The sequence below is a fragment of the Solanum pennellii genome, chromosome 9, assembly GCF_001406875.1.
Source record: "Solanum pennellii chromosome 9, SPENNV200".
Lineage (NCBI taxonomy): Eukaryota > Viridiplantae > Streptophyta > Magnoliopsida > Solanales > Solanaceae > Solanum > Solanum pennellii.
In genome coordinates, this window is record NC_028645.1 from 638,847 (window position 1) to 663,378 (window position 24,532).

The following is a 24,532-nucleotide window of genomic DNA, read 5'->3' on the forward strand; positions in this document are numbered from 1 at the left end:
AACAAGTGGTAGTTCGAGTAGTATACGAATAATTTACCATGTGTCTAAGTGCTTAATTGAAACAAGTTGTAGTTCGAGTAGTATCTAATAAAAGGGACTTGGGGAGTATCATGAACATGAAGGTACTTCTTAAAGTATAACAAACAATCTAAACAAAAGCTTAAAACATCTCCTTGTACAGTTTTTGCAGTCATTCAAAAGATCGATAAGGTTATATTATTTCGAATTTCATCTCAGCTTTTCCTACTATAAATGAAAATAGTTCTCTGATGGAAGATTGAAGCCTGGACAAGAAGGTACACAATCCAAGCATTCCAAATCATCATCGACATCCTAGCAATTGAGCATCGCAAACAGGGAAACAAAACGTAGATAATTATCTTGGAGATGGATGAGATTACTGAAGAAGTCGCACTGAGATTTGGTTATTAAGACAGAAGCCTCTGTTCTTCGTGATAAATGCATGTGTTGCCTTAGCCTGCGAGGGGAACTCGACAAAGACTGTTCTAGTTGGTGGTCTGCAACAAATAAGCCAGAAATCCATCTAATTACTAACAGAGAACACATACGAGTGAATAAAGCCATCGATATGTGAGTCGTAGAGCTTAGATACCTATCAGCAGCTCGTTGTGGTCTACCGAACATTTGAATTGCTGATGCATCATACTGGCAACCAGCAAGGAAACGTTCCACATCTTCGGCTACTGCATTTCGAGGGACTCCTTGCAATAAAATCTGATAATGCCAACAATCATCCTTAGATTTTTGCTTCAAAACACGAACCTCATTCAGGAAAAAAGAATAATTCGTTGTTTTATAAAAATAAAACTATCATCAGAGTCGGCTTGCACACATCTCGACTACTACACCATAAGTGTTACCTCCCGGCAACACAATATCAAGTAACTATCCTATGACTAAGGCTTAGACATATAGAATAAAATCAATCAGCCCTTACACCACCATCTAACAGCACAGAAAAAAGAATGGAGACAGTAAACATTAGAGTCTAGAGACCGGACTTACAGTCTTTCCATCGTATCGTGGCAAAGAGTCCCACTGCTGATGACCAACCTATAATCATCAAAAATTTAGAGGAAATGAAAATTTTGCATGTGACCCTCCAGAGATTAACAAATAAGAAGATGTATATTGAAACAGTACCCTCTCCATTCTGAATAAGCCACCCTTCCGACTTCCTTCCCTAAGTGTAGCCTCATAAGAATTTCGAGAAGGGAACTGAATCATCCTATTCATTAGATAAAATAGGGAATGGCGCAGTAGTAAGTATTTTCATTTCTGATAAAGCAGTAACAGTAATATTTAAAGCAATTTACTTATGATAAGCATATATTAAACAAACGGGCAAGAAAGCTTAGACTACTCTCTTGTTGAACAAACAACAAAGTACAGAAAAAATGCAAATAAAATAGACAACTTCAAGAACTATTGGTCGAAAAGGGAACAACTGTGACAAGAAACATCATTAGGAAAATGGAATAAACTAAAAAGTACTAATTTGTTACCCGCAATGACCAAGTATTGGTGGTGTAATTCAGATTAACTCACAAGCTACGAGTCAATACTGCCGTACAAATCCTGTAAAAAATGAAGCAAGACATCCAATCTGATAACAAATGATATATCCTGAAAACTCCACGGGGCCGTTTGGTTTGCAGCATAAGGTAGTGCAATTTATATATTAAACAAGGTATAAATATGCATTGTTCGCTTACCTTTTTTATCGTCCCCATATACTCTACATTAGTTAATCTCTGCATTACAATTCCTACAATACTAAGCCCCGGAAATCTTTGCATTACAATCCCTACATTATTAATTCCCGCATAACTTGCTCCTAAACAAAATGGCACCTTAGTTTGTTTGGTTGGTAAAAGTAAAGTATTTTGTTAATAAGCATCTTCATGTATTAAGAAGGTGCTGGGTTATATATAACTATATAAGTATATATAAGAAGCCCTTTTCTTAAGGGTTTATGTTCCAGTACCATTCACACTCTTAGTTATTCATTCTAAGCTTTTGACAAAATAGTATGAGTCCAAATATTGCTAACAACTGATAAGATAACCCTTCATCAAAACAAATGATAAGATTACCTTTACAAAGAATCCATATCCTGTCAAGTTTTTATACATTGATCCTTTCAGGATATTGCCTATACCAAGAGAGATACCTGGAGTGCAAGTGACTCCAAGTTCACTGATGTAACACATGAGTCTGGCGTGGAAGTGAGGCCTGATACCGAGGCTATCAAAAGAAAGAAAGTTTCAAGTATCTTTGGTCTATTATCCAAAGTAATCAAGAGATTGATGATAATGTCACTCATCGTATTGGTGCAGGGTGGATGAAATGGAGGCTCACTTTTGGAGTCTTGTGTGATAAGAAGGTGTCAGACGAGCTTAAAGGCAAGTTCTACAAAATGGTGGTTGGACCAACTATGTAGGATGGAGGGGAATGTTGGTCAATTAAGAACACTCACGCCAAATTGACCGAACAACTGACCATTGACTGAATAAATGTGGCATTAACATTGTTGACTTGGAATAATACATGCTTCCACGCGTTTTAAAGAGAGTGTATAATATTTTCTAATTTAAAACATTAAAAAGTTAAAAATANTGACCGAACAACTGACCATTGACTGAATAAATGTGGCATTAACATTGTTGACTTGGAATAATACGTGCTTCCACGCGTTTTAAAGAGAGTGTATAATATTTTCTAATTTAAAACATTAAAAAGTTAAAAATAAAAATGAAAAATGTCGTAAAAAGAAGAAGTCATGTTCTTCAAACCTTCAGCCCGCCGCCGCCCTAAACATGCTTTCTTTAGTATTATTTCTCTTCATTTTTCCTATCTGCTTCACATTTCCTTGTCTCTATTTATCTCCAATATGTCCCTCCTCTCCTCCCCCACATGCAAACATATACTAATAGAGCTTAACATTGATGGATTTTTATTTGCTTCGCTTTTTTTGCTCTTCCCCAAACAGAGAAACAAAACATAATATACTAAAAGAAGTGAAATCATGTTTACTCCATTAACGGAGTAATATTTATGTATTTTATGATCCCGGCCACCATTGATGGTAGTGATGGCTCAACTTTAGCCAAAAGCCTATAATTTAATATTGTCTTTTGTAGTTTGGAAGTTGGGTCTGGGGTATGGCGGTTCAGTTTGGAGAAGCAAGAAAGACAGTGAGAAATTCGTGGGAAGGTGTGTCCTGCTACTGTGAGTAACAATTAACAAAACAGAAAAAAATTAGATGGCATTGGCAATAGCTTATCACGGTTCGTCTCTTGTTCATGAAATTTGTGTTATGCTGGGTGTTGAAATTTCGAACTCAGGAATGATGGATAACTTTAAATAATCTTGTTGTTTAACAGTAAAAAGGAAAGTGATGAAACGGTATAGAAATTTAAGAGAAGAAATGGTTTTGGATCATAGAGATAGATTGAGGGAGGAGAGTGGCAGCTGGCAGAGCCGCAGAGATGGGCAGGAGCTTGAAAAAAACATGGATGGCATTACCTTTTTCTAAAAAGTGTTCATACTTCTGTATAGGAGAAAGAATTTTTGAAGAAGGAAAGATTTGACTTGGGTCAATTGCATCATGTGTTAAAGAGGCTGTATGCTTTAGATTTGCTTTTGGCTTTCACAGCCATGGTGTAATTGTAAGCACTTCCCCTCTTTCATGTCAATAGTCAAGGTGGTAATAGATACACTTGGGGTATTGGAACCCACAAAATTTTAGTGCATAGTTGGAAAAAAGGGACAAGTTAGAGGAGGTCTATACGTATTATCCCATGATTCAATTATAGTAGCGTTATTTTAAAATTGATGCAAGAACTGGCATGTCTTGAACATAAAACAAATTGGAAATAATAAAGAAAAAATTAACACCTATAATTTTGCCAGAGAACAAGTTGATCACAAGGAGGTCCATATATTACGACCTTCGAAAAGCAATCAGATGCTCACAAAAGTACCCAACACAGATACCGGGCAAATCTGCCCATTCAGACTTCGAAAGATGAAGAGAAATCACCAAGAGCTTTGCAGGGCCTTGAACCCTGGTCTCTCGTGATCCATGATCCATTCTAGCTTCATTGACAACTAAATCACACCCTTGCGTGCTCAAAAATCAAAACCACAATGACAAGATATATTTCCTCATAGACATTGTTAAACCTTAAATCATAAAAGAAAACTTACACTGAAACTGGAGCATAGTTCATGTTGTACTCAAATCTAACGTCATCTGGGCTCAATCTAGAACTCCCTAACATGTTAATAATGTCACTCTTCCTTGTATGCTTTCCAATGACAAAAAGTCTCCCATAAACCAAACCTGGGAAATGGAAATACCAAGATCCTGGATCAACCTCGTATAACATTGCATATGCATTTGTGTCACCAAAAGAAAAAGAACAATTCACATCCCTATCAAAACTTATCCACTCTACATGTGCGGGAACAAAGGAGAGTGACGCAAAAGAAGTGGATATAAGGAATCCATAACTTTTTAATGGTTGATAATTGCCTCCAACACCACCTATGTGATCTTCGTGAAGCATAACTAGAACAAGCTAGGAACTTGGATAAAGGAAGGGGATGGAGTAGTTTGATGGTTAGCATAAAAATTGTCGAATTAGGATAGAAGAGTGAACTCATATAAACACGCGTGGCAAGGATACAAAGTACTCATATAGCTGACCCCAATTACTCCAACTAGTGGGGATTGCGGTATAGCTGATTGATTGATGATTATTACCTCCACTGATTTGTTAAACTCACAAATTTATCAATACAATTAAATCCAACAAAATATTTTCATCGCCATGAGTAACTAAAATCTCAAGGTGTTTAACACGTCAAACACTTACCTAGTAGCAAACTAACAATGCTCAAACAATAAGCAAACAGGGAAAATTGAAAATGCTTAATGAATAAACAGAACAGCCAAAACCATAAATCTTAAACACTCAAACATTTGAAAAAAATACACAGGTAAATTAACAAGACTGCATAGAAGTACAAATAAGCAAAAGGGTATCCACAATTTCTTGCATTATGCATATACAATCCAAAAATTTTATAAAACCATTGGAAAAAACAAATTCCAATAAATGAACAACTACAACAAACCCAGTGAAATCTCACAAAGTAAGGTTTGGGGAGGGTAGAGCGTACGTAGACCTTGCCACTACCTCTTCGATATAGAGAGGTTGTTTCCGAATAACCATTGGTTCAATTCTAATAAACAGACAATCACTTCAAAATTCTCAAACCTTTAACAGTGACACAATTACCTAGTAGACAATGCTCAATAGCCAAAACCATAAACCCTAAACACTTAAATATTTGGAAAAAAAGACCACAAAACAAGAGATAAAAGTACAAATAAGCAAAAGGGTATCCATAATTTCTTGAATTATGCATATCCAACCAAAAAACTTAAACAAACTACTGAAAAAGAAAAACAAATTCCAACAAACAAAAGATCATTTTTTTANTAAAAGTACAAATAAGCAAAAGGGTATCCATAATTTCTTGAATTATGCATATCCAACCAAAAAAACTTAAACAAACTACTGAAAAAGAAAAACAAATTCCAACAAACAGAAGATCATTTTTTTATCAAATATTTAAGAGATTCATGTATACCAGAAGACGGATTTCGAAGGAATGAATCAGATGAATTGTCCTTCTGGGGTGTTTCCATTTGGGTCGAAAACTGTCTGCAGAGAGGCAATGTCAGCCCTTGATTTTGAATACTCGTTTGAATCGAACGGTTCGATTTAGCCAAAACACGCATTAAACCCATCATCTTGGGAACAACTTCGAAGCTAAATGTTGAGATTACAGTGAAGCTTCAGCTATGGCTACTGAAGAAGAAGACTCTGTTAACAATGGCTGCGGCCCAAGAATTTACACGAATTCACTAAAAGTACTAATACGATGTCGTTTGCACTAGAGTATCATACGACACCGTTAATTACACTAAAATATGTCACTCAAGAATATATATGTAAAAATGAGCACAAATTATACTTTTATTTAAGAAGTTATCCCAATTATCATTAATTAAGTGATTTTTGCTTAACAAAATAAAGTTAAGTAAATTTTTGAAATAAAAGTTACTAGTCAAATAATCGTTTGAAAAAAATTAACTCAAATAATCGATAACTAGCTAAAATTAAGGTATTATTTATCGAGATTTTTTATTTTATTTTGCCTCAATTTATATAAATTTAAGTGTAAAACTTATGCGCATCGAGTATTTATATCAAATCAATACATGCATGTCATGTGTTTTTATTGTTCATTTTACTTTATTAAATTATGTAACAATGGAAATTACATTGACTTGATCTAAACACGTGGTGCGAATAATTTTTTTTCCAAATTTAATTAAATTCACGCCGCCTTGCGTTCACTCTACTCTATGGCCATCCCTGTCAATGAGACTAGAGATCTAAGCAATATGAAAGATATAATTACCATATGTGGATTGATTATCATCACAAAACTAATGTGAGAGATGAAAAATTCATATGTGGATTGATTATTATCACATGAATCTGTAAATACGACTTTTTATTTGTAAATGAACAAGAGATCTCATTTTTTAACACGGAATACATGGTGGCCATTTGTTAAATGTCAAAATCACAATTCAACATAATTCAACAATGTGCCTAATTGTTAGGTTACACTTCGCACTAGATCTCACAACCCTTTTAATTTCAATGTAAGTTTACCTCTATAAATAATGTAAAAATATTTTAGCTTCTATAACATATAACTAAATTATTTGTTTAATTGTCAAATGACAATGCTTCACCTTCAAAATCTTTTTATCCTTAACACAAGGGTACCAATAAATAAGTTGTTTTTTGAAAATAATACTCATTTCTCTAGCAATTTTTCATACAAACTTAGATCAAATAAAACTAGTCACTTAACATTAGGAATTGATCATGGTATTGACTCATCTTCCTCTTTTATTAAAGCATTAAGTGATCATCATGAAGATGTTTTAGCTAAAAATGAAATAGGGATTGTTGATTTTTTTGAAGCCAAAAATCTTCTTGTCATAGGTGCAACAGGATTTCTTGCAAAAGGTAATTTCAATAATGTTGGAATTCTTTTTCGTTGGCGGTGAGACTCAAACACGTGACTTTTGCCTACTATGATATCACGTTAAAATGCATACTTAGATTATCGTATCTAAAACATTAAGTTGTTGAAGACAGGTACATTTAAACACTTGGTTATATTCTCTAATATTTACAATAAAAACATTTCTTTTTGTAGTTTTAATTGAAAAGATATTAAGAACAACACCAAAGATAAACAAGATCTACCTCCTTATAAGGGCAAAGGATAAGGAAGTTGCATTTGACAGATTAACAAGTGAAGTATGTTGATTATATTTTTTTTCTTCCATATATACTTTTTATATTATTATAAATAAATCTAATTTCCAAATAAAGTCACTAATTATGCATGATTTCTTTTTTTTTTTCAATTAGATAATAGAGTCAAAATTATTCAAATGTCTAAAAGAAATACATGGGGAATCTTATGAGTCATTCATAAGAAGTAAATTGATTCCTGTGGTTGGAAATATTCATGAGCCAAACCTTGGTATGGATAGTATTATTTCTCAACAAATAGCTAAAGAAATTAATTTGATAATTGACTCCGCAGCAAATACCACATTTGACTTGAGGTTAGTGCGATCATCTCATCTGAAAGTTGTTACAGAAAGTACGTACACTTTTATTTTTTTTATTTAATGAGTTGTGTCTTCATCAATATTATCTAGGTATGACTTGGCTCTTGATGCTCATGTGAATGGTGCATATCAACTCATGATGTTTGCCAAGAAATGCAACAACTTGAAACTCCTCATCCATTATTCGACCGGTACACATTCAAATTCATCGACAGACAGTCAAATCTCTTTATAACGACAATCATGTTATATCTTTTAGTGTTTTTTTTATATAAGGACATTGTTATATAGATGTTTAACTATTATAAATTAAAAAAGGTTTTATTTACTTATGCAATTTGTTTCTTTTAAAGCATATGCCAATGGAGAAAGAGAAGGTCTACAATATGAGAAGCCTTTCATTATGGGAGAAAGCATAACAAAGGAAAAACTCACAACACATTCTCCATCTGCTAAGTTTCCACTTCTCAATGCTGCCAATGAGTTGGACTTTGTTTCAAAATTGAAGAATTCTATTAAAAATAATGATGAGTTCAAGAAAATTATAAAAGAATTAGGAGATGAGAGGTACATTCTTAATAAGTGTGCATTACCTCACAAATTCTGTTAATATAGAATAGGGGAGTATATACTAAATACGCACAATATATAATATGCCATTTAACTTGGCTTAATTTCATATTTATGTCCTCAAACTTTGAGTGTGTACAAATAAACATTGAAACTTGTATAAAAATTGAACAAATAGACACAAACGTCCTACATGACATCCTACATGAAATTTGTGTCCTACGTGTATTATGACACATAGGACTCGTGTGTGTGGTTGTTCAACTTTACACAAGTTCAAGTGCCTATTTGTGCACATTCAAAATTGAAGGACAAAAATGTAAAATGAGGCTAAATTAAAGGGAAACATGCCATTTTTTTTTGAATTGACTAAAACGAAAAAGAAGTCATATAAATTGAGACAGATCGAGTAACATGTATTACAAGATTAATCGTCATTATAATATACATACATATATTCAATTGTAATTAAATGAATTATACTATATGATATGATTTTTAATAGGGCAAAGTTATATGGATGGCATGATACATATTCATTCACAAAGGCCATGGGGGAGATGGTGATTGATAGCATGAGGGAAAACATACCAATAGTCATTATTCGTCCTTCCACAATAACTAGTAGTTATGAACAACCTTTTCCAGGATGGATACAAGGATTAAGGTATCTTATATTAGTTACGTTCAGATTTCGTGAGTCAAACTTTTTATAATTTTTTTATCTTCTTGTTTTCTCTCACAGGGTAATTGACCCTGCAATTATTTTCTATGGAAAAGGGGACTTTCCAGGTGTTTATGCTAACCCCTACTGTCTTATGGATATGGTAGGTATACTTTTTGAGGTGCGGGTTTATGAGGTGCATCTTGAAAATATAAAATTATACTATGTTAGGTGGAGCAGAATGAGTTTATGCGGGTGATCCCTACTTACTCCACCTTGTTGTCATCCCTAATTTTTAGATTGCACTTGTTATAGATCCAAAATGTATTTTTTCCTAACACTACGCATCACAAAATCGAAGAATCTAATCAAACACTTAGTTTGCAGGTTCATTGAATTCGTTTCACTAGTCAGAAAATATAATCTCATGAATTACACCATAAAGAACCACAGTCTTAAATCGTACCTTGTTATAAATTTGTTCCGACACTTTTCTTTTTTTATTAGTTATCACATTTCTTTTTTATACGTTCATTAAGAAATCATCAATAAAAAGTATGTTTTTCATAAGTCTCATATATATATTTATATATGTTCATTAAATTAATTTTATTTTGTACCAGTCAAACAACGTCACATAAACTATCTAACAACTTGTGTTTGTTTACTTGGTTTAGGTTCCAGTTGATATGGTTGTAAATACAACATTGGCTGCTATTGCCAAACATGGAAACTTGCAAAGTCCAGAGCTAAATGTGTATCATGTAGCATCATCATATGTGAATCCTTTATTATCATCACAACTTTTGAACTATAGCTATGAGTTTTTCTCTTCTTTTCCTTTTGTTAACTCAAAAGGAGAACAAGTGAAGGTTCAAAAGATGAAATATTTTGATAACATGTTAGATTATTCAAATTATATTTCAAAGGAATTGTTCAATCAACATCATGAAGTTGAAGATTCAAAGATGCAAAAGCTTTTTAAAAGGAAGGTGGAATTTTTAAAGAACTTTAGCAAGGTTTATGAACCATATGCATTCTACAAGGGATGGTATGACACTTTCTCATTTACTATCATTGCATTTATTAATTCTAGACTAAGGCGCAGTCTGGTGCACAAAGTATATATTTTGCGTTTGCACAGGGTTCAAGGAAAGGTTGCACTTCAAGGAGTGTGATATAGATAGACTATTTTAATTTAATGCAAACATTAGTTTAACAACTTTCACAACTCAAATTTGTGCTTAGTTCGGTGCATAAAGTATATTGCGTTTACACGAGGTTTGAGGAAGGGTTGTACCTCAAGGAGTGTGATATAGACGCACTAATTTTTATTTTAGACTAAGGGGCAGTCTGGTGCATAAAGTATATTGTGTTTACACAGGTTTCGAGGAAGGGTTGCACCTCAAGGAGTGTGATATAGACAGGCTATTTTAATTTAATGCAAACATTAGTATAACAACTTTCATGACTCAAATTTGTGACCTATATTTTATACGAAGACAACTTTACCTGTATTCAAATATTAAAAAAATAATATATGTTATTGTTTTGCAAGGTTTCACAATGGCAACATGCAAAAACTAATGGAAGATATGTCTGAAGAAGAAAGGAAAAGCTTTGATATTGATTTGTCAAAAATAAATTGGAGAGATTACATTATAGGAATTCATATTCCTGGAGTAAAAGAACATGTATTGAAAGGCAGGATATCATCTTCCTAACACTCTTATTTGAATGGTCGTAGTGTATTTTTTTTTCCATAATATATCATATCGTATTGTATTGTGTTGTATTATATCATACTGTATTATTTTAATAAACGCATTGTTTGAATAAATTGTATTGTTCTTCATCTTCGCACCCTATAAAAGTAGGGTATACACAAACATTATCCTTACTTTTATGAGGTAGGGAGTCATTATCGCTAAACTCTCGACTCAAAAGGAAACTATCTGACGCAAGATTGTAAGAAAAGAGACAATACAATAGCAAGAAACAAAACCATCTTCGTAACTATATTGAGAAGTATATAAGTAACAACAACAACATACCTAGTGTAATTCAGCTAGTAGGGTAAAATACACATATATCTTAGCTCCATCTTTATAAGGTAAAAAAATTGTTTGCAATATACCATCGATTTTAAAAAATAAATATATCCGATGCAAAATTGTAAAAAAGAAAAACAATACAATACAATATCTATAAGAGAGATTATATGACACTTCTAGTTCCATTAATGAGGGGGTGGGGTGCATTAGATAAGTAAAAAGTTGTAATTTATTGTACTTTTCATATAGTTTTAGAATATTTAATTTTTCTGTTTAAAATATTGAATTAATATGATCTAATTCATCTTTAAAAATTAATCAAATTGACTTTCGAAAAGCGCAACATGACAAACGATTTCGGACGTAAAGAGTATTTTACAAAGATGAAATGTAGTGAATTCTGTATGGCTTATTGTTTTGAAGGTTTCACAATGGCAACATACAAAAACTAATGGAAGATATGTCTGAAGAAGAAAGAAAAAGCTTTGAGATTGATTTGTCAAAAATAAATTGGAGAGATTACTTTCATATTCCTAACACGTTGTAATGTATTTTTTCATAATATATTATATCGTATCGTATTATCTTTGTTTTAGTAACTACGTTATTTAGATAGATTGTATTTTTTTTGTCGTTGCACTTACACCCCCATAAAAGTAGGATATACACAAAAGGAAAGTTATTGCTAAACTTTCGACTCAAAAAGAAATTATCTGTCGCAAAATTGTAAGAAAAGAGACAACACAATAGCAAGAAACAAAACCATCTTCGTAATTATATTGAGAAGTACATAAGTAAAACTTGTGTTCCAAAATGAATTATAGAAATTTCTGTGATTGTAAATCATTTCATTAAGATTATAATAGATACTTTATAGTTAAATTGCTATTTAATATAGAAATGTGTCAAATTTTTTGGAACTGACTAAAAAAGAAAGTAAGTCACGTAAATTGAGACAGAAGGAGTATCAATATAGGTGCTAGATAACTCTATCAAACATATTGTAATGTGCTGTATTATATCATACTGTTGTTTAGATAGATTGTATTGTTCTTTTTCTCTGCGCCCTATAAAAGTAGGATATATATACACAACATTATGCCTACTTTTATGAAGTAGAGAGTCATTATCGATAGACTCTCGACTCAAAAGCAAACTATCTGATGCAAGATTGTAAGAAAAGAGACAACGAAATAGCAAGAAACAAAACCGTCTTCGTAACTATATTGACAAGTATATAAGTAACAACAACAACATATCTAGTGTAATTCATCAAGTAGGGTAAAATGTATGTACTTATATCTTAGCTCCATCTTTATATAATAGAAAAATTATTTCCGATAGACCCTCAATTTTTTTTTTTAAAAAAGAAAATAATAATAAAATATACGATGCATAATTAAAAAAAAATAAAAAAAATACAATACAAGTATAAATCGCATTTTTAAACGCGTTTTATGAACAAAATTTGCTTTGTAAACATAACTACCTGCCTAGTCCATATTAGAGAAGTATGTGAAGGCACTCTAATTTTTTAAGCATTGAATGTTCATATTAACTTGCGGTCACCATAATTATTTCGATTATCAGATACTTACTATCTCCTATCAATGTGGGTACAGGATAAATCGGTCAATCTAACATCTGTTAAATTTAACTCTAGTCTTTAAAATGTGTGCTCGCTTTATTCATCACTAAACGTCCACAAGTTAATGTGCCATTTTCTTTGTCGATTATTAACCTCTATCTTGATGAAAAATAATCATTTGTGTGAATGACTCAAGTATCAATGACCTCAACTTATGGTCGATTAAGTTTATAATTTTCTTCATTTCAAAACTTACGAAAAAGAAAAAAAAAGAAAAATGAAAATAGATTTTAAAAATCATTTGAAGTTAAACTATAGACGAATACACCAAATATTCTTTTAAAAACAAAAAAAATCCTTACAACGTGATTACAAAATCAAAACATCGTTATTTATCGATCGTTTCAGAGTTAAATGTGACCTAGCCTTAACTACTTGTTGAATTATTACCAGGATTTAAAGGATTAACACCTTTATAATTCCCAATAGGATCATATGAACATACAACATAAGCACCCTTTTGATTTTTGCAATAAACATTGCCACTACATCCAACTTTTGTAGTAGTCTTCCATACAATATTTAAATAATGGCCACATTCACATCCTTCTTTTTCTGGCTTACATTTGCAAACATTATTTACCTCGTCAAAATTCTTCTTTTCATCGAACCATTTTTTAACAATACCAGTTGCTGGTGTCTCTGCGTAAAGTTGCCAGAAGATATTCTCTCCGTACGGTCCGGTTGAATGTTGTCTGTAAGGGCAAATGATAGAAATCACATACTTTTAAGGTAAAACTATCATTTTCCCCTTATAAGTTTATAATTATAAATATCTCTCAAACGGATACAATAATAGAAGCGCTGATACATTAATTTGATGCGCGAGATACATTAATCGTGAAGGAAGATACATTACATTTTATACATGATACACTAATATGATGATGTGATACATTAATTTAATGCGCCGTATACATTAATCTGATGTGTTTTGGGAATTTATATGGCTAATAGGAGATAATAGTAATACAGAGAACTTAAAGGTGAAATTTTAGTCATTCATCGTTAAAATAAGTTTAGGAGATGTTAAATGGGAGCTAATTTGCACAAATAGCCACTTTTTGCACTTTAAAATCAAAATAGACCAAAATTTAAATAGTGCCACTTAAAGGTCATGTTTGTGCATATCACAATAAATTTAGCTACATGATCATGTCCAAATTGATCCAACCCTTTCAAGGTGGTCTAACTAGAATATTTTCGAAAGACTATGTATATTGAACATCGATCTTTACCTGTAATTACAATCCTCTTTTCGTTGAACAGCCCAATCATACGCATAAGCGGCTAATTTCTCATCCCATTCCAAAGGAGGAACACCAACACTACTTCTTAAATCATTGTGAGCCTTGAGGTATTCTTGTTGAACCCAATCAAAGGTTGGTGGAGTTGCTTGTGAGAAAGTAATGAAGATTAGTAAGATGGACAACACCAAAAAAGTTGGTGTTAATAATATTTTAGCCATTGATATTTGACAAAAAAAAAAAGAAAAGATTATTGACAAATACAATGGCAATGAAAATTAAGTAGCATTAATGTTGGCAAATATTGGTTTTGGTTATTTGGTTAAAATTTGAGAAGGAACAAAGAAGCAAAAGATAGGTGGAGATGAGATATCGGCTTAAGTGTCAACCAACTTCTAAAGCAATGGTGCAAGATCATCATATGGAATGAATATATATACTTCTATGTCACAATTTACGTGGCGTTCTTTGAATTTCAAAAGTTACAGTAATTTTTTCGTATTCTTTTAAATATTTTAAATTAAATAATTATTATGACTTTTAATACTTTTTACGTTATTTCAAATATTAACTTTCATTTTAAGAAATTTAAAGATTTCATGTTCGTCTTCTCTTTACCTCCAAGATATAGTAATAAGTTTTATATAAATTCTATCCTCCACACACCTCACTTGTAGGATATTATTGTATATGTTGTTAAAAATTTCATATTTAATTTTACGTTCAAAATTAATAAAATTGACACTAAAATTCGAATGATAATAATGACACATAAATTAGGACATAGATAGTAATACATACCACCCCCTTCAATCTATACAATGTTTGTACATTGTTTATTTTCATCTGTCTCTAATTATTTATCTTTTTTTTAAGTTGTCACTAATTACTAGTGCATTTTGATAAATCAAAAAAGCATGATTAATTTTACGCATTATACTTTCAATTAATTACTTTGAAAAAGATAAACAAGTAAATTTAATATGTCAATAAGTATTGTGTCGATTCAAAAGTAAACAAATAATTAAAAACAGACGGAATATATAATAAAAAACTCATACTTACGAGGATTCAAAGGATAAAATGCTGAGTAATAGAACGATTTCGTACCCAAAGAGAATCGAACCCGAGTGGACGTGTAGAGTAGTAGGACTAAAATAAACATTAAGATACAATCTGAAGAGCAAAAGGTACAAAATTTAGCTTCATCTTCGTCTTCGATAAAAAAAAAACCCAATTCCTTGCACAAAAAGCTACAAAAAAAACGAAAAATCTCTACAGCGATGTGTCGTCGATTGAATCCTAGGGTTCCTCATCTTCTCCTTTCGTTTTTCTGTAGCTCGATTCTTCTCAGCTCGCTTCCAGGTAAATTTCATTTCAATCGAATTTCTGATTGTAGTGAACTAATCGATGGAAAATTATGTGATTTTTGTCTATTTTTTCTGTAGAATTGATTACAGCGGCGGTTGTAACACTAGATTCGATCGAGATATATAATACTCATGAGTTTTTCGGATCATCACCGGAAGTTTATTTTAAGTGTAAAGGTGAAAATAGAACAATATATTTGCCTGATGTGAAGAAGAAACATGAGTTGTATATCTTCAAGGGAGAAGAGTCTTGGCAGGTATGCAATTGCTTAATTTGAAAATGTTTGAATTAGTGTGGGTTGACTATATGAGCTGGTTGTTTCGTAGCTGGTTAGAGTTATACGTATATTAGTTACCAGGTTATTGTGTTAATTGTATACATGAATAATTTACCTCCTGACCAGCTAGCAAACGTGGTATCGCTTCATGTAGGATTTAATGCCTGCATAGCACACCTCCAAACTAGCTACGAAATGACCCCTGTGATTTTAGAGGATTGATCGTAGCTTGACTATTTAGTATCATATTGTCAAACCTATAACGATTCTACTCCTTTGTTTGGGTTTGAGACCGGCTATGCTTTGGACATAGAGGGAGTTATACTGACTCTGTCAATCTACTATGATAGAATTTGTTTATTAAGTCGTTATAACTTTATCGATGTTTGAGCAGAAAAACATGCTTGTATGGAAGAAGTATAGCAAAAAGTAGAAAACCTACTGAAAATCACATCAGGAAATAGTTAAGTAAAATGAACATAGTAGTAAAGAGAGAAGGTGTGCTTTCTTTTCCTGTTTTACATTTTAACAAAATTCATAGCCAAGAAATCCACTGTTTCTAGCAACTAGATGCACCTGCCCCGATATCCATTGCATTAGCTCTTGGAAGATACATTCATGGCACTGCCCACTTAAGAAGACGGTACTGATCCCAAAATCAAGGGAATACCCACTTTCAATTTCTTACAGCTGCATGCCTTCCAAAGCGTTCCATTGCGCAAAGCCGCAAACTACCCTTTAAGTTAATGATTTCTTAACCACTACTGCAAATTTGTTGGTTCATCATATTTCCAACTATATCGTTCTCTTGAGGTTTTTCTATAATTTAAAGAGAGGTGGAATATAACCAGATTTATCTTCTGAAGCTTATGCCCTTTATTTGACATGCCATTTGCCAATTAGTAAAGTTTTCTCATGCTTAAATTCGTGTTGAGAAAAGGAAAAGGCAAAAAGCTAAAACAAGAAAATTTCATAATGAAGTCAGTAAAAATGTGCTCTAGAAAAATCTTCATTTTCTTCTCTAAGGTCAACTCTGTCAATTGGGAAAGTGCAGAGCCAGGTTCCATTTAGATGTACGGTTTCAGGAGGAAAAAAAAGTTCATCAATGTCTACCCTACAAGGTTTAGAAGTTATTTTAGTAGTAATTGACCCTTCTAGTGGAGGTTACACTCCAGAGATATTTTCTTCAAGGCTCTGTATTAGTTTACCTGGAATGATGATGCGCAAGAAGGCAAGAGAGGTATACAGTCTCTTACCCATTACCCCTCATTTGGGAGGAAAAGGTCTGTTGTAGAAGCAGGTTTCAATGCAGTCCCTCTGTCTCCCGAAGAAATCATTCTTATTAGATAACTTAGCATCCCAACTTTCAGTGGATTGTAGTCATTTCTTCTTTCAAAATGCTTGATAACACTGATTTACATGGTCGGATGTAGTTGTGGGGAGCTCACTTTTTTTAAATTCTATTTACCTTTGTTGTTTTCCTTTAACCTGTAGATGTTGGGATAAGGCTTAAATTAGGCTTAAAGGTTTTCATTCTTACGTGATGGGAGGATTTCCAAGAAGCATAAGTTATAGTTACTGGTAGAAACGAAATGAGAGAGAGCAGGGGATGAAATATTGGTGTTGCATGATGTTAGGAAGCATATCAAAGGCATTTGCAGGCCTGAGAAGAGAAGTGCTAGTTGACTGCAGACAATTGTTGGCACTTGGGAGATGACTGATTAGTTGTCTGGGAGCTGACCTGTTGGAAATGGAAGAGGGGTTTACTGAGGTGGAGTTTTTAGGTTTCAACCTAGGAATAGCTGTGCGTGAAGGCAATAACCATTACCAAAGCATGAAGTTCCAATTGTGTGTGAGGGGAACCGTTTCCTCTCCCTCAACCCCAACCACATGCACCCAAAAAATTAGAAATAAAAAGAGAAAAGGTAATGGAACTAAACAGTTGATCATGTAAAGATTGAGAGGACTTGCAACCAGTAGTCAGATCAATTTCTTTTCATAATTTTCTTCCCAGTCTTTCTCCATGATACATAGGAGTACTTAAAGTTTAGTCAAGACAATCCTCAGTTAGTTACAAGCCTACAGCATATATGTGGCTGTCTGGCAGAGGAGACTCCTATTCTTAATAAACTATGTGTTTGTTTGCTTTATGCATCAAGGGAAGAATTTGAATTTGTATTCCAATTTTAGACTATTATTCTTGTTACTTGGAAGTTTCTGATGCAGCTCGGAAGCTTGTCTATGTTTGTTCTTTTAGAAGTTCACAAGTTTGCTGATCTAATGTGCATGTTTATTTTTTTAGCCTCTGACAGAACTTGAAGAAAAGAAGTGCAAACGATGTGGGATATATGAGAAGGACTCATTTATAAAGCCTGATGATATATTTGATGAATGGGAGTTCTGTGCATCTGATTTTACTAGTGCTGATGGGAAGTATATTCATTTCAAGGAGAAAGAGTTCAATGCCACATTTTTGTGTCCAGACTGCGTCCCTCTTGAAGGTGGTGAGTATTCTATCTTTTGCTGTCTCCTCTTCTTGTTGGTTAATGTGATGTATTCTCTATAACAACAGTGAACTTGAGGCTAGTTGGAATTATTTTACTGCACATAAACTCNCCCCCCTCACCAATCTTTTCTTCGAGGTTTTGATTTAGTGATAAGGATGCAACACAAAATGTGTGGAAAGATATGTCTCTAGTTCAGACCCCGCCACTGACAAGAGGGCTGACATTCAAGTACCCCCTCTCCTCCTGGAGTTTTCGAACATGAGGGTCAGTTGGAGTTGGGAATAACTCATAGGGGAATCTTAATCATCAAAAAGGTAAATAAAATTTATGCCAATCGAATTGATCAATAGAAAAAGGTTTTGGTGGGTAAATCTTTGAGTTTTATTTTGACGTAGGATTTGGGCTCCTAATTGGCCCTGCAATCAAAAGACAATGGTACCACACTACATTCACTTAGGGGTGTTGACACAGATGTAAACAATTTTTTTGCCCGGTTCTATAATTGAAGAATTAAATTGGACTGTTTCTCAAAAGAAACTGAATAAACGGAAGGTTGCAGTTCCCTTGCAAGCTATGTATGATGACGATATGGATTTCTAGTAATCTTTGTTCTAAATGTTACTATATCCTTGTGTCTCCTCTGACATCCCTTTGTGGAACGTAGGGAATCCATGATGATTTTGTCTAAATTAGGAACGATTCTACTGAGTTCCAAAATCTACAAATTATTTAAACATCAACTTATCAGGGCTACAAAATTCTTGTATTTATAGCATTATGGATGCTTATCCATTTGTTCTCTATATTCTGTAACTTATTGTCTGTGTTATTGCATGATTTCAGTAGCTTCTAATCACGCCGATGTCCCACGGAATAAGGAAAAGGGAATGCACTGGGCTCTAGTGCTGCTCATCTGTGTGTTAGTGATGACTTTTGTAGTTTTTGGAGCAGTAACTGCTTACAAATATTGGCAAAAGAGAAAGAAACAACAAGAGCAAGCTCGATTCTTGAAGCTGTTCGAAGAGAGCGATGACATAGAGGACGAATTGGGCATTGGACCACTTAGTCATGTCATTTAGGTAGAAAAGAAATGGTATACCCTAAAACACTTGTACATTGCTTTTTGGTTTCAATCTTCTTCTTGGAGAGAACTATTGAGACAGTTGTATAGTGTAAACTTAACAGAGTGAAAATATGTATAAATTCATTGTACTACAAGAGAAAACTCCAACCTGGTCCTTGTTCTTGTAATTTGCTTCAAGTAATTGAAAGGACAGGTAAAAAAGTACCCTCTCGAGGTGGTCTAGTGGTTTGGTTTGAGATTTTCATGTTGGAGATCTCAAGTTCAAAACCCTTTGCTAGCAAAAGCAAGGTGTTTGCCATTTAGGTTGTGCTCGTCGCATCGGGTTTGCCTAGCGCGGGTTACCTCTGAAAAAAGTAAATCTACCTATGGATGATTAGCTTACAAAATACGCACAACACATATATTTTTAGTGTATATAAACTAGTTGACCGAACTTTATATAATCTATAACTTCCACATTTCTATATTCTATTTTTTGACTGAAGAGTTTGTAGGAATTCTTAGGTCCAGAGTAGATGAACATCTACACCCAAAGTAAAACAAAATTCATATTAATAAGAAAGGGATTTAGGTACAAGATTTAAAAAATGATTTTTTTTTATTTTTTATTATAAGAATACATTCCTATCAAGTGTAAAATAATAATAGGAAATAGACAAAAAAAATAAAAAAATAGATTTCGTAAAGTAATGAAGGCGTGTACAAAAGAGATTAGGAATATATTGGTGACCATATTATAAGCCACATGGAAGTGACTAATAATTCAATAAAAATTAGATGAATTATAGTTATTTGCAACTAAATAAAACACACAAGAAAGTAGGAGTGGCTACTATATGAATATAACACGCAACAAGTTAGCAATGTGTATTATATTTTTTTCTTTAATTTGTAGAAATAGTCAAGTTTACATTACGTACCCAAACTTTATGTCATTATTATGTATCTTCAAATTCGAAACATAGGCTAGACAGGCAGTAAACTTCACCGTTCACACCAACTCAATCGTGAGAAATTTTTGAAAGAATAGAGAAACTCACTATCAACTGATTATCTTATGTCGATGGGTCCCAACCATATCTAGACATACCCTTTGATGCTTAAGTTTCGCTGGGATGAAATGCTTCCTACTGTGATAATATTCATCTTTAGAGCTCGAACTTGACTACTAATTAAGGTTGGATGAGGCTTAACCATCTCGCTCTCACTATGCCTTTGGTAATTGAGGATTAGTTTTTGCGGAGGAGATTTGTTAAGGGGATCGAACGTTTTCTATCAAAATATTATTTATTTTTAAAGCTTAAATTAAAGTCGATTATTAAGGATAAACAAATTTCAATCATCGCAATTCTGGTCATAAACCTTAAGTTAATAGACATGAACCTTTTGACATTTTAGTGATGTCTAATAAAGTTTCCCTTGTTGTAAATTACTTCTCAACAAACCAATTGATAGAAAAACCAAAGAGTTATCATATACTCTAAAATCACTTAGAAAAGAATTTATTAGGTTAGAAGAATATGTAGTTGATATTTTATTTTATTTTTTGTAAAAACACACAAGAAATGTCTCCCCATTAAATCTGGTTAGTTACAACTAAGGCATCTGATATTTTTTTTAAATTTTTTTTTTATCTAGAACTCCATAAATAAAAATAATTGTGATTTAAAATTTATAAACTCAAAATCTTAACTTCATCCGTGAAAAAAAAGCATACGTTGATATGGTATTTTACTATTTTTGGTTGAGATTTCATGTGGTAAATATATTGGGAACACTTTGCTATTATATGAGATAACTTATGAAGAAAATATTATACATATAAATAGGAACACTTTATTAACTATTATAATTATTTATATTTTATATTTATATTTATATATAGATAGAAACACTTTATTATTAGTATAAGAAATAGCTTATGAAAAAAATATTATATATATAGGAACACTTTGCTATACTTAGAGATTACTTATGAACAAATATAAGGAACACTTACTATTATATGAGATAACTTATGAACAAAATATTAACTAGCTTTGATTTAACAACTTCAATTAATCATCAAAACATATACTCATATACATCGTAATATAAATTTATTGATTGGATCTTACCCTTATATATCCCCGAATCTAAATTTAAATAATAACACATCCGACTTTTAGATATGCACCCGTATCAGATGCGTAGTAACATAGACCTAGTAGTTGATGATGTATATTACGTATACTTATTCAATGGAAGGCATCCAACTTGCCACCTACTGAACTTACTTTAGTATAATTTTCAAACCTCAATATTACACGAAAACATTAAAATTTTAACCTTATATTCTTGTACAAAGGCATAAAAAATATATATATATATTTACCTAGCCAAAATTTCATAAAGAAAGTGATTCAACCAGAAGAAAACTTTGTTGAATTAACTTTTCATACATTTATCTTTCTATTTAGTGTGTGTTTTTAGACAAAACTAGTAAGAAATATACATCCATAAACAACAAACACCCTTCACTTACAAAAACAACAACTACTGATCAATTTTGCTGTTTAGCTACAAAATTTGGTACGTAGTACTAATTTGATCAAACATGTCTAGTCTTTATGGAGGCGACGACATGTCTTCAGCTAGTGATCTTCCATTTTTAGGCCCAAGAAATAACATGGAACTTCAAGAATTTGGAAGAAAACCAAGGCACAATGTCTCTATCACACTAGGTGAGCTATTGAAACGCGTTGGCGACTCTGCTGAGGAAAAAAACCAAGTTCTTGAACTTGGGACTACTACTCCTTCATCATTTCCCTTTGTTCTTTCCTTTCACAACCTAAACTATAGTGTTAAAGTCAAAAGTAAAATATCACTTCCTAGGTGGTTGAGGAGGGGCGATAAAGACGATGAGTTGTCATCCGATAAGGTGTTGTTGAATGACATATCAGGAGAAGCCAGAGAAGGTGAAATCATGGCTGTTCTTGGAGCTAGTGGCTCGGGAAAATCAACGTTGATTGATGCCCTTGCAGATCGAATATCAAGAGAAAGTCTTAAAGGGAATGTTACTTTGAATGGTGAAGTTCTTGAATCAAAGCTTCTCAAGGTTATCTCAGCATATGTTATGCAAGATGATCTTTTATTCCCAATGTTAACAGTTGAAGAAACACTCATGTTCTCAGCCGAGTTTCGTCTTCCAAGGACTTTATCAAAGTCCAAGAAGAATGGTAGAGTTCAAGCGTTGATCGATCAATTAGGCCTTAGAAATGCTGCCAAGACAGTGATTGGTGATGAAGGCCATAGGGGAGTTTCTGGTGGCGAAAGAAGACGTGTTTCTATTGGTATCGACATAATTCATGACCCTATTGTCCTGTTTCTTGATGAACCAACTTCAGGACTTGATTCCACTAGTGCATATATGGTGGTAAAAGTCTTGCAAAGAATAGCACAAAGTGGTAGTATTGTGATCATGTCAATTCATCAACCAAGTTATAGAATTTTGAGTCTTTTAGACCGTTTAATCATCCTTTCGCGTGGACACACAGTCTTGACTAGCCCTCCTTCATGTCTACAACAATTCTTTGCTGATTTTGGGAATCCGATTCCTGAAAATGAAAACAGGATAGAGTTTGCTTTGGATTTCATCAGAGAACTCGAAGGAACTCCAAACGGAACCAAAACTTTGATGGAATTCAATAAAATATGGCAAAGGGGAAAAAACTCAACTACTAGCACTAGCAGCTTTTACAATGGACCAAAACCATCACTTAAAGATGCCATAAGTGCAAGTGTTTCAAGAGGGAAATTAGTCTCAGGAGCAACGAATATCGACCCAAATCTCTCTTCTTCAAACGTCCCGAAATTTGCTAATCCATTTTGGGTAGATATGGTTGTGATAGCTAAAAGATCAATGCTGAATTCCATGAGAATGCCTGAGCTGTTTGGTATGCGTTTTGGCGCTGTCGTTGTCACTGGGATCATCCTAGCCACAATTTTTTGGAAATTAGACAATTCACCAAAAGGGGTTCAAGAAAGGTTAGGCTTTTTTGCATTTGCAATGTCCACAACTTTTTACACTTGTGCTGAAGCCATTCCTGTTTTTCTTCAAGAAAGGTATATTTTCATGAGAGAAACTGCTTATAACGCTTATCGTCGTTCCTCTTATGTTGTTTCACATGCCATTATCTCACTTCCTTCCATATTAGTCCTCTCCATTGCCTTTGCTGTCACAACATATTGGTCAGTTGGACTAGCCGGTGGCGTTTCTGGTTTCCTTTACTTCTTGCTCTTCTTAGTTGCCTCATTTTGGGCAGGGAGTTCATTTGTCACATTCCTCTCTGGTGTCATCTACAACATCATGATGGCCTACACAGTCGTGGTCGCGGTCTTAGCTTACTTCTTTCTCTTCAGTGGCTTCTTCATTAGTCGCGATAGAATACCTCCTTATTGGATATGGTTTCACTATATGTCCTTAGTGAAATACCCTTACCAAGGGGTGTTACAAAATGAGTTTTCTGATCCCAACAAGTGTTTTGTAAAGGGTGTCCAGCTTTTCGATGCCTCGCCATTGAGGGCTGTTCCTGAGGCCTTGAAGATCAAGTTGTTGCAAAACATGAGCAAGACATTGGGAATGAATATAACTAACACAACATGTTTGACAACAGGATCAGATATATTGAAGCAAAGTGGTGTGACTGATTTGAACAAATGGACTTGTTTTTGGATCACAATTGCTTTGGGATTTTTCTTTAGGATTCTCTTCTATTTTGCTTTGTTGGTTGGAAGCAAAAATAAGAGGAGGTGAAAACCTACGTTACGTTTAGCTCAAACTCTTCAGAAATGTCAACAGTTATTTTTGAAGTGGTATCGAAAGTGAAGAGTCCGCTCAGCTTAGGTAAAAAATAAATAAATTAATCTCACCATAATTTTATTGAGTAGTCCTCTTTTTAATCTTAATTTTAATTGAGTAGCTCTTTTCTCCTATGTTTTCTTAGGCATTATTATTATGCTTATTTTCAAATGTTCAATATATGTTGTTAAATAATGTTCATCAAGTTGTATTTAGATTGTTAACTTTTGTATTAGATTGTTAACTTCTGAATTCTGATATTGTTAGTTCCACTATTTTATGGAAAATGTAATTTACAAATATCCTTCTAACTTCGATTTCTTCAAAAATGTCATCGAGTGTGTGTTGAATCATTCAAAAGTAGTGCATTTATAAAGGATCTGAAATGGGTGCGGTGCAACAACGTTCCAGGAGAGTCCGAGTAACTTAGCTTCTAACCATTCGGTCTATATGTTATTTAATCATTCACGATATAACTTCCCTGTTTCAATTTGTTTATCTGATTTTG

At 33.2% G+C, this 24,532-nt stretch overlaps 5 protein-coding genes across 8 annotated transcripts; 3 read left to right on the top strand and 2 right to left on the bottom strand.

The window, feature by feature from the left end:
• Nucleotides 1-106: 106 nt before the first annotated feature.
• On the bottom strand, nucleotides 107-5,969 carry LOC107031619. The gene is made up of 7 exons (XM_027919474.1): nucleotides 5,686-5,969; nucleotides 4,234-4,369; nucleotides 1,165-1,249; nucleotides 1,027-1,074; nucleotides 614-735; nucleotides 354-518; nucleotides 107-309 (listed from the first exon to the last, which is right to left on the bottom strand). Exons 1-6 carry the CDS (start codon nucleotides 5,846-5,848, stop codon nucleotides 398-400), a joined length of 675 nt encoding a protein of 224 aa, XP_027775275.1. The 5' UTR covers nucleotides 5,849-5,969; the 3' UTR covers nucleotides 107-309; nucleotides 354-397.
• Nucleotides 5,970-6,834: 865 nt separating this feature from the next.
• On the top strand, nucleotides 6,835-10,828 carry LOC107030609 (fatty acyl-CoA reductase 2-like). Its single transcript, XM_015231875.2, has 9 exons — nucleotides 6,835-7,145; nucleotides 7,339-7,442; nucleotides 7,557-7,756; nucleotides 7,853-7,953; nucleotides 8,116-8,329; nucleotides 8,838-8,999; nucleotides 9,078-9,159; nucleotides 9,674-10,047; nucleotides 10,555-10,828. Exons 1-9 carry the CDS (start codon nucleotides 6,851-6,853, stop codon nucleotides 10,718-10,720), a joined length of 1,698 nt encoding a protein of 565 aa, XP_015087361.1. The 5' UTR covers nucleotides 6,835-6,850; the 3' UTR covers nucleotides 10,721-10,828.
• A 2,125-nt stretch (nucleotides 10,829-12,953) lies between these two features.
• Nucleotides 12,954-14,245, bottom strand: LOC107030825 (pathogenesis-related protein 1A-like). The gene is made up of 2 exons (XM_015232063.2): nucleotides 13,937-14,245; nucleotides 12,954-13,393 (listed from the first exon to the last, which is right to left on the bottom strand). The coding sequence occupies exons 1-2, from the start codon at nucleotides 14,164-14,166 to the stop codon at nucleotides 13,066-13,068; spliced, it is 558 nt and encodes a 185-aa protein (XP_015087549.1). The 5' UTR covers nucleotides 14,167-14,245; the 3' UTR covers nucleotides 12,954-13,065.
• An 867-nt stretch (nucleotides 14,246-15,112) lies between these two features.
• On the top strand, nucleotides 15,113-19,351 carry LOC107029681. 4 transcript variants are annotated; one of them, XM_015231118.2, is made up of 4 exons: nucleotides 15,113-15,310; nucleotides 15,394-15,572; nucleotides 17,896-18,097; nucleotides 18,947-19,351. In XM_015231118.2, exons 1-4 carry the CDS (start codon nucleotides 15,229-15,231, stop codon nucleotides 19,177-19,179), a joined length of 696 nt encoding a protein of 231 aa, XP_015086604.1. In that variant the 5' UTR covers nucleotides 15,113-15,228; the 3' UTR covers nucleotides 19,180-19,351. The 4 variants fall into 4 exon arrangements, with proteins under 4 accessions (XP_015086604.1, XP_015086605.1, XP_015086606.1 ...); XM_015231119.2 differs by having other exon boundaries at nucleotides 17,896-18,094; nucleotides 18,944-19,351; XM_015231120.2 differs by having other exon boundaries at nucleotides 17,896-18,094.
• Nucleotides 19,352-21,599: 2,248 nt separating this feature from the next.
• Nucleotides 21,600-24,109, top strand: LOC107030620 (ABC transporter G family member 20-like). Its single transcript, XM_015231885.2, has one exon. The coding sequence runs from the start codon at nucleotides 21,781-21,783 to the stop codon at nucleotides 23,977-23,979; it is 2,199 nt and encodes a 732-aa protein (XP_015087371.1). The 5' UTR covers nucleotides 21,600-21,780; the 3' UTR covers nucleotides 23,980-24,109.
• The last annotated feature ends 423 nt before the right edge of the window (nucleotides 24,110-24,532 follow it).

Coding starts and splice junctions, on each gene's coding strand:
- LOC107030620 (XM_015231885.2), top strand. CDS start 21,781: ATGTCTAGTCTTTATGGAGGCGACGACATGTCTTCAGCTAGTGATCTT.
- LOC107029681 (XM_015231117.2), top strand. CDS start 15,229: ATGTGTCGTCGATTGAATCCTAGGGTTCCTCATCTTCTCCTTTCGTTT. Junction 15,311..15,393: donor TCTTCTCAGCTCGCTTCCAG/GTAAATTTCATT, acceptor TTTTTTCTGTAG/AATTGATTACAGCGGCGGTT. Junction 18,098..18,943: donor CTGCGTCCCTCTTGAAGGTG/GTGAGTATTCTA, acceptor GCATGATTTCAG/TAGCTTCTAATCACGCCGAT.
- LOC107030825 (XM_015232063.2), bottom strand. CDS start 14,166: ATGGCTAAAATATTATTAACACCAACTTTTTTGGTGTTGTCCATCTTA. Junction 13,394..13,936: donor AAAGAGGATTGTAATTACAG/GTAAAGATCGAT, acceptor TTGCCCTTACAG/ACAACATTCAACCGGACCGT.
- LOC107031619 (XM_027919474.1), bottom strand. CDS start 5,848: ATGATGGGTTTAATGCGTGTTTTGGCTAAATCGAACCGTTCGATTCAA. Junction 1,250..4,233: donor AACTATGCTCCAGTTTCAGT/GTAAGTTTTCTT, acceptor TCTAATGAATAG/GATGATTCAGTTCCCTTCTC. Junction 1,075..1,164: donor GCTTATTCAGAATGGAGAGG/GTACTGTTTCAA, acceptor TGATGATTATAG/GTTGGTCATCAGCAGTGGGA.
- LOC107030609 (XM_015231875.2), top strand. CDS start 6,851: ATGACAATGCTTCACCTTCAAAATCTTTTTATCCTTAACACAAGGGTA. Junction 7,954..8,115: donor CCTCATCCATTATTCGACCG/GTACACATTCAA, acceptor TTTCTTTTAAAG/CATATGCCAATGGAGAAAGA. Junction 9,160..9,673: donor CCTACTGTCTTATGGATATG/GTAGGTATACTT, acceptor TACTTGGTTTAG/GTTCCAGTTGATATGGTTGT.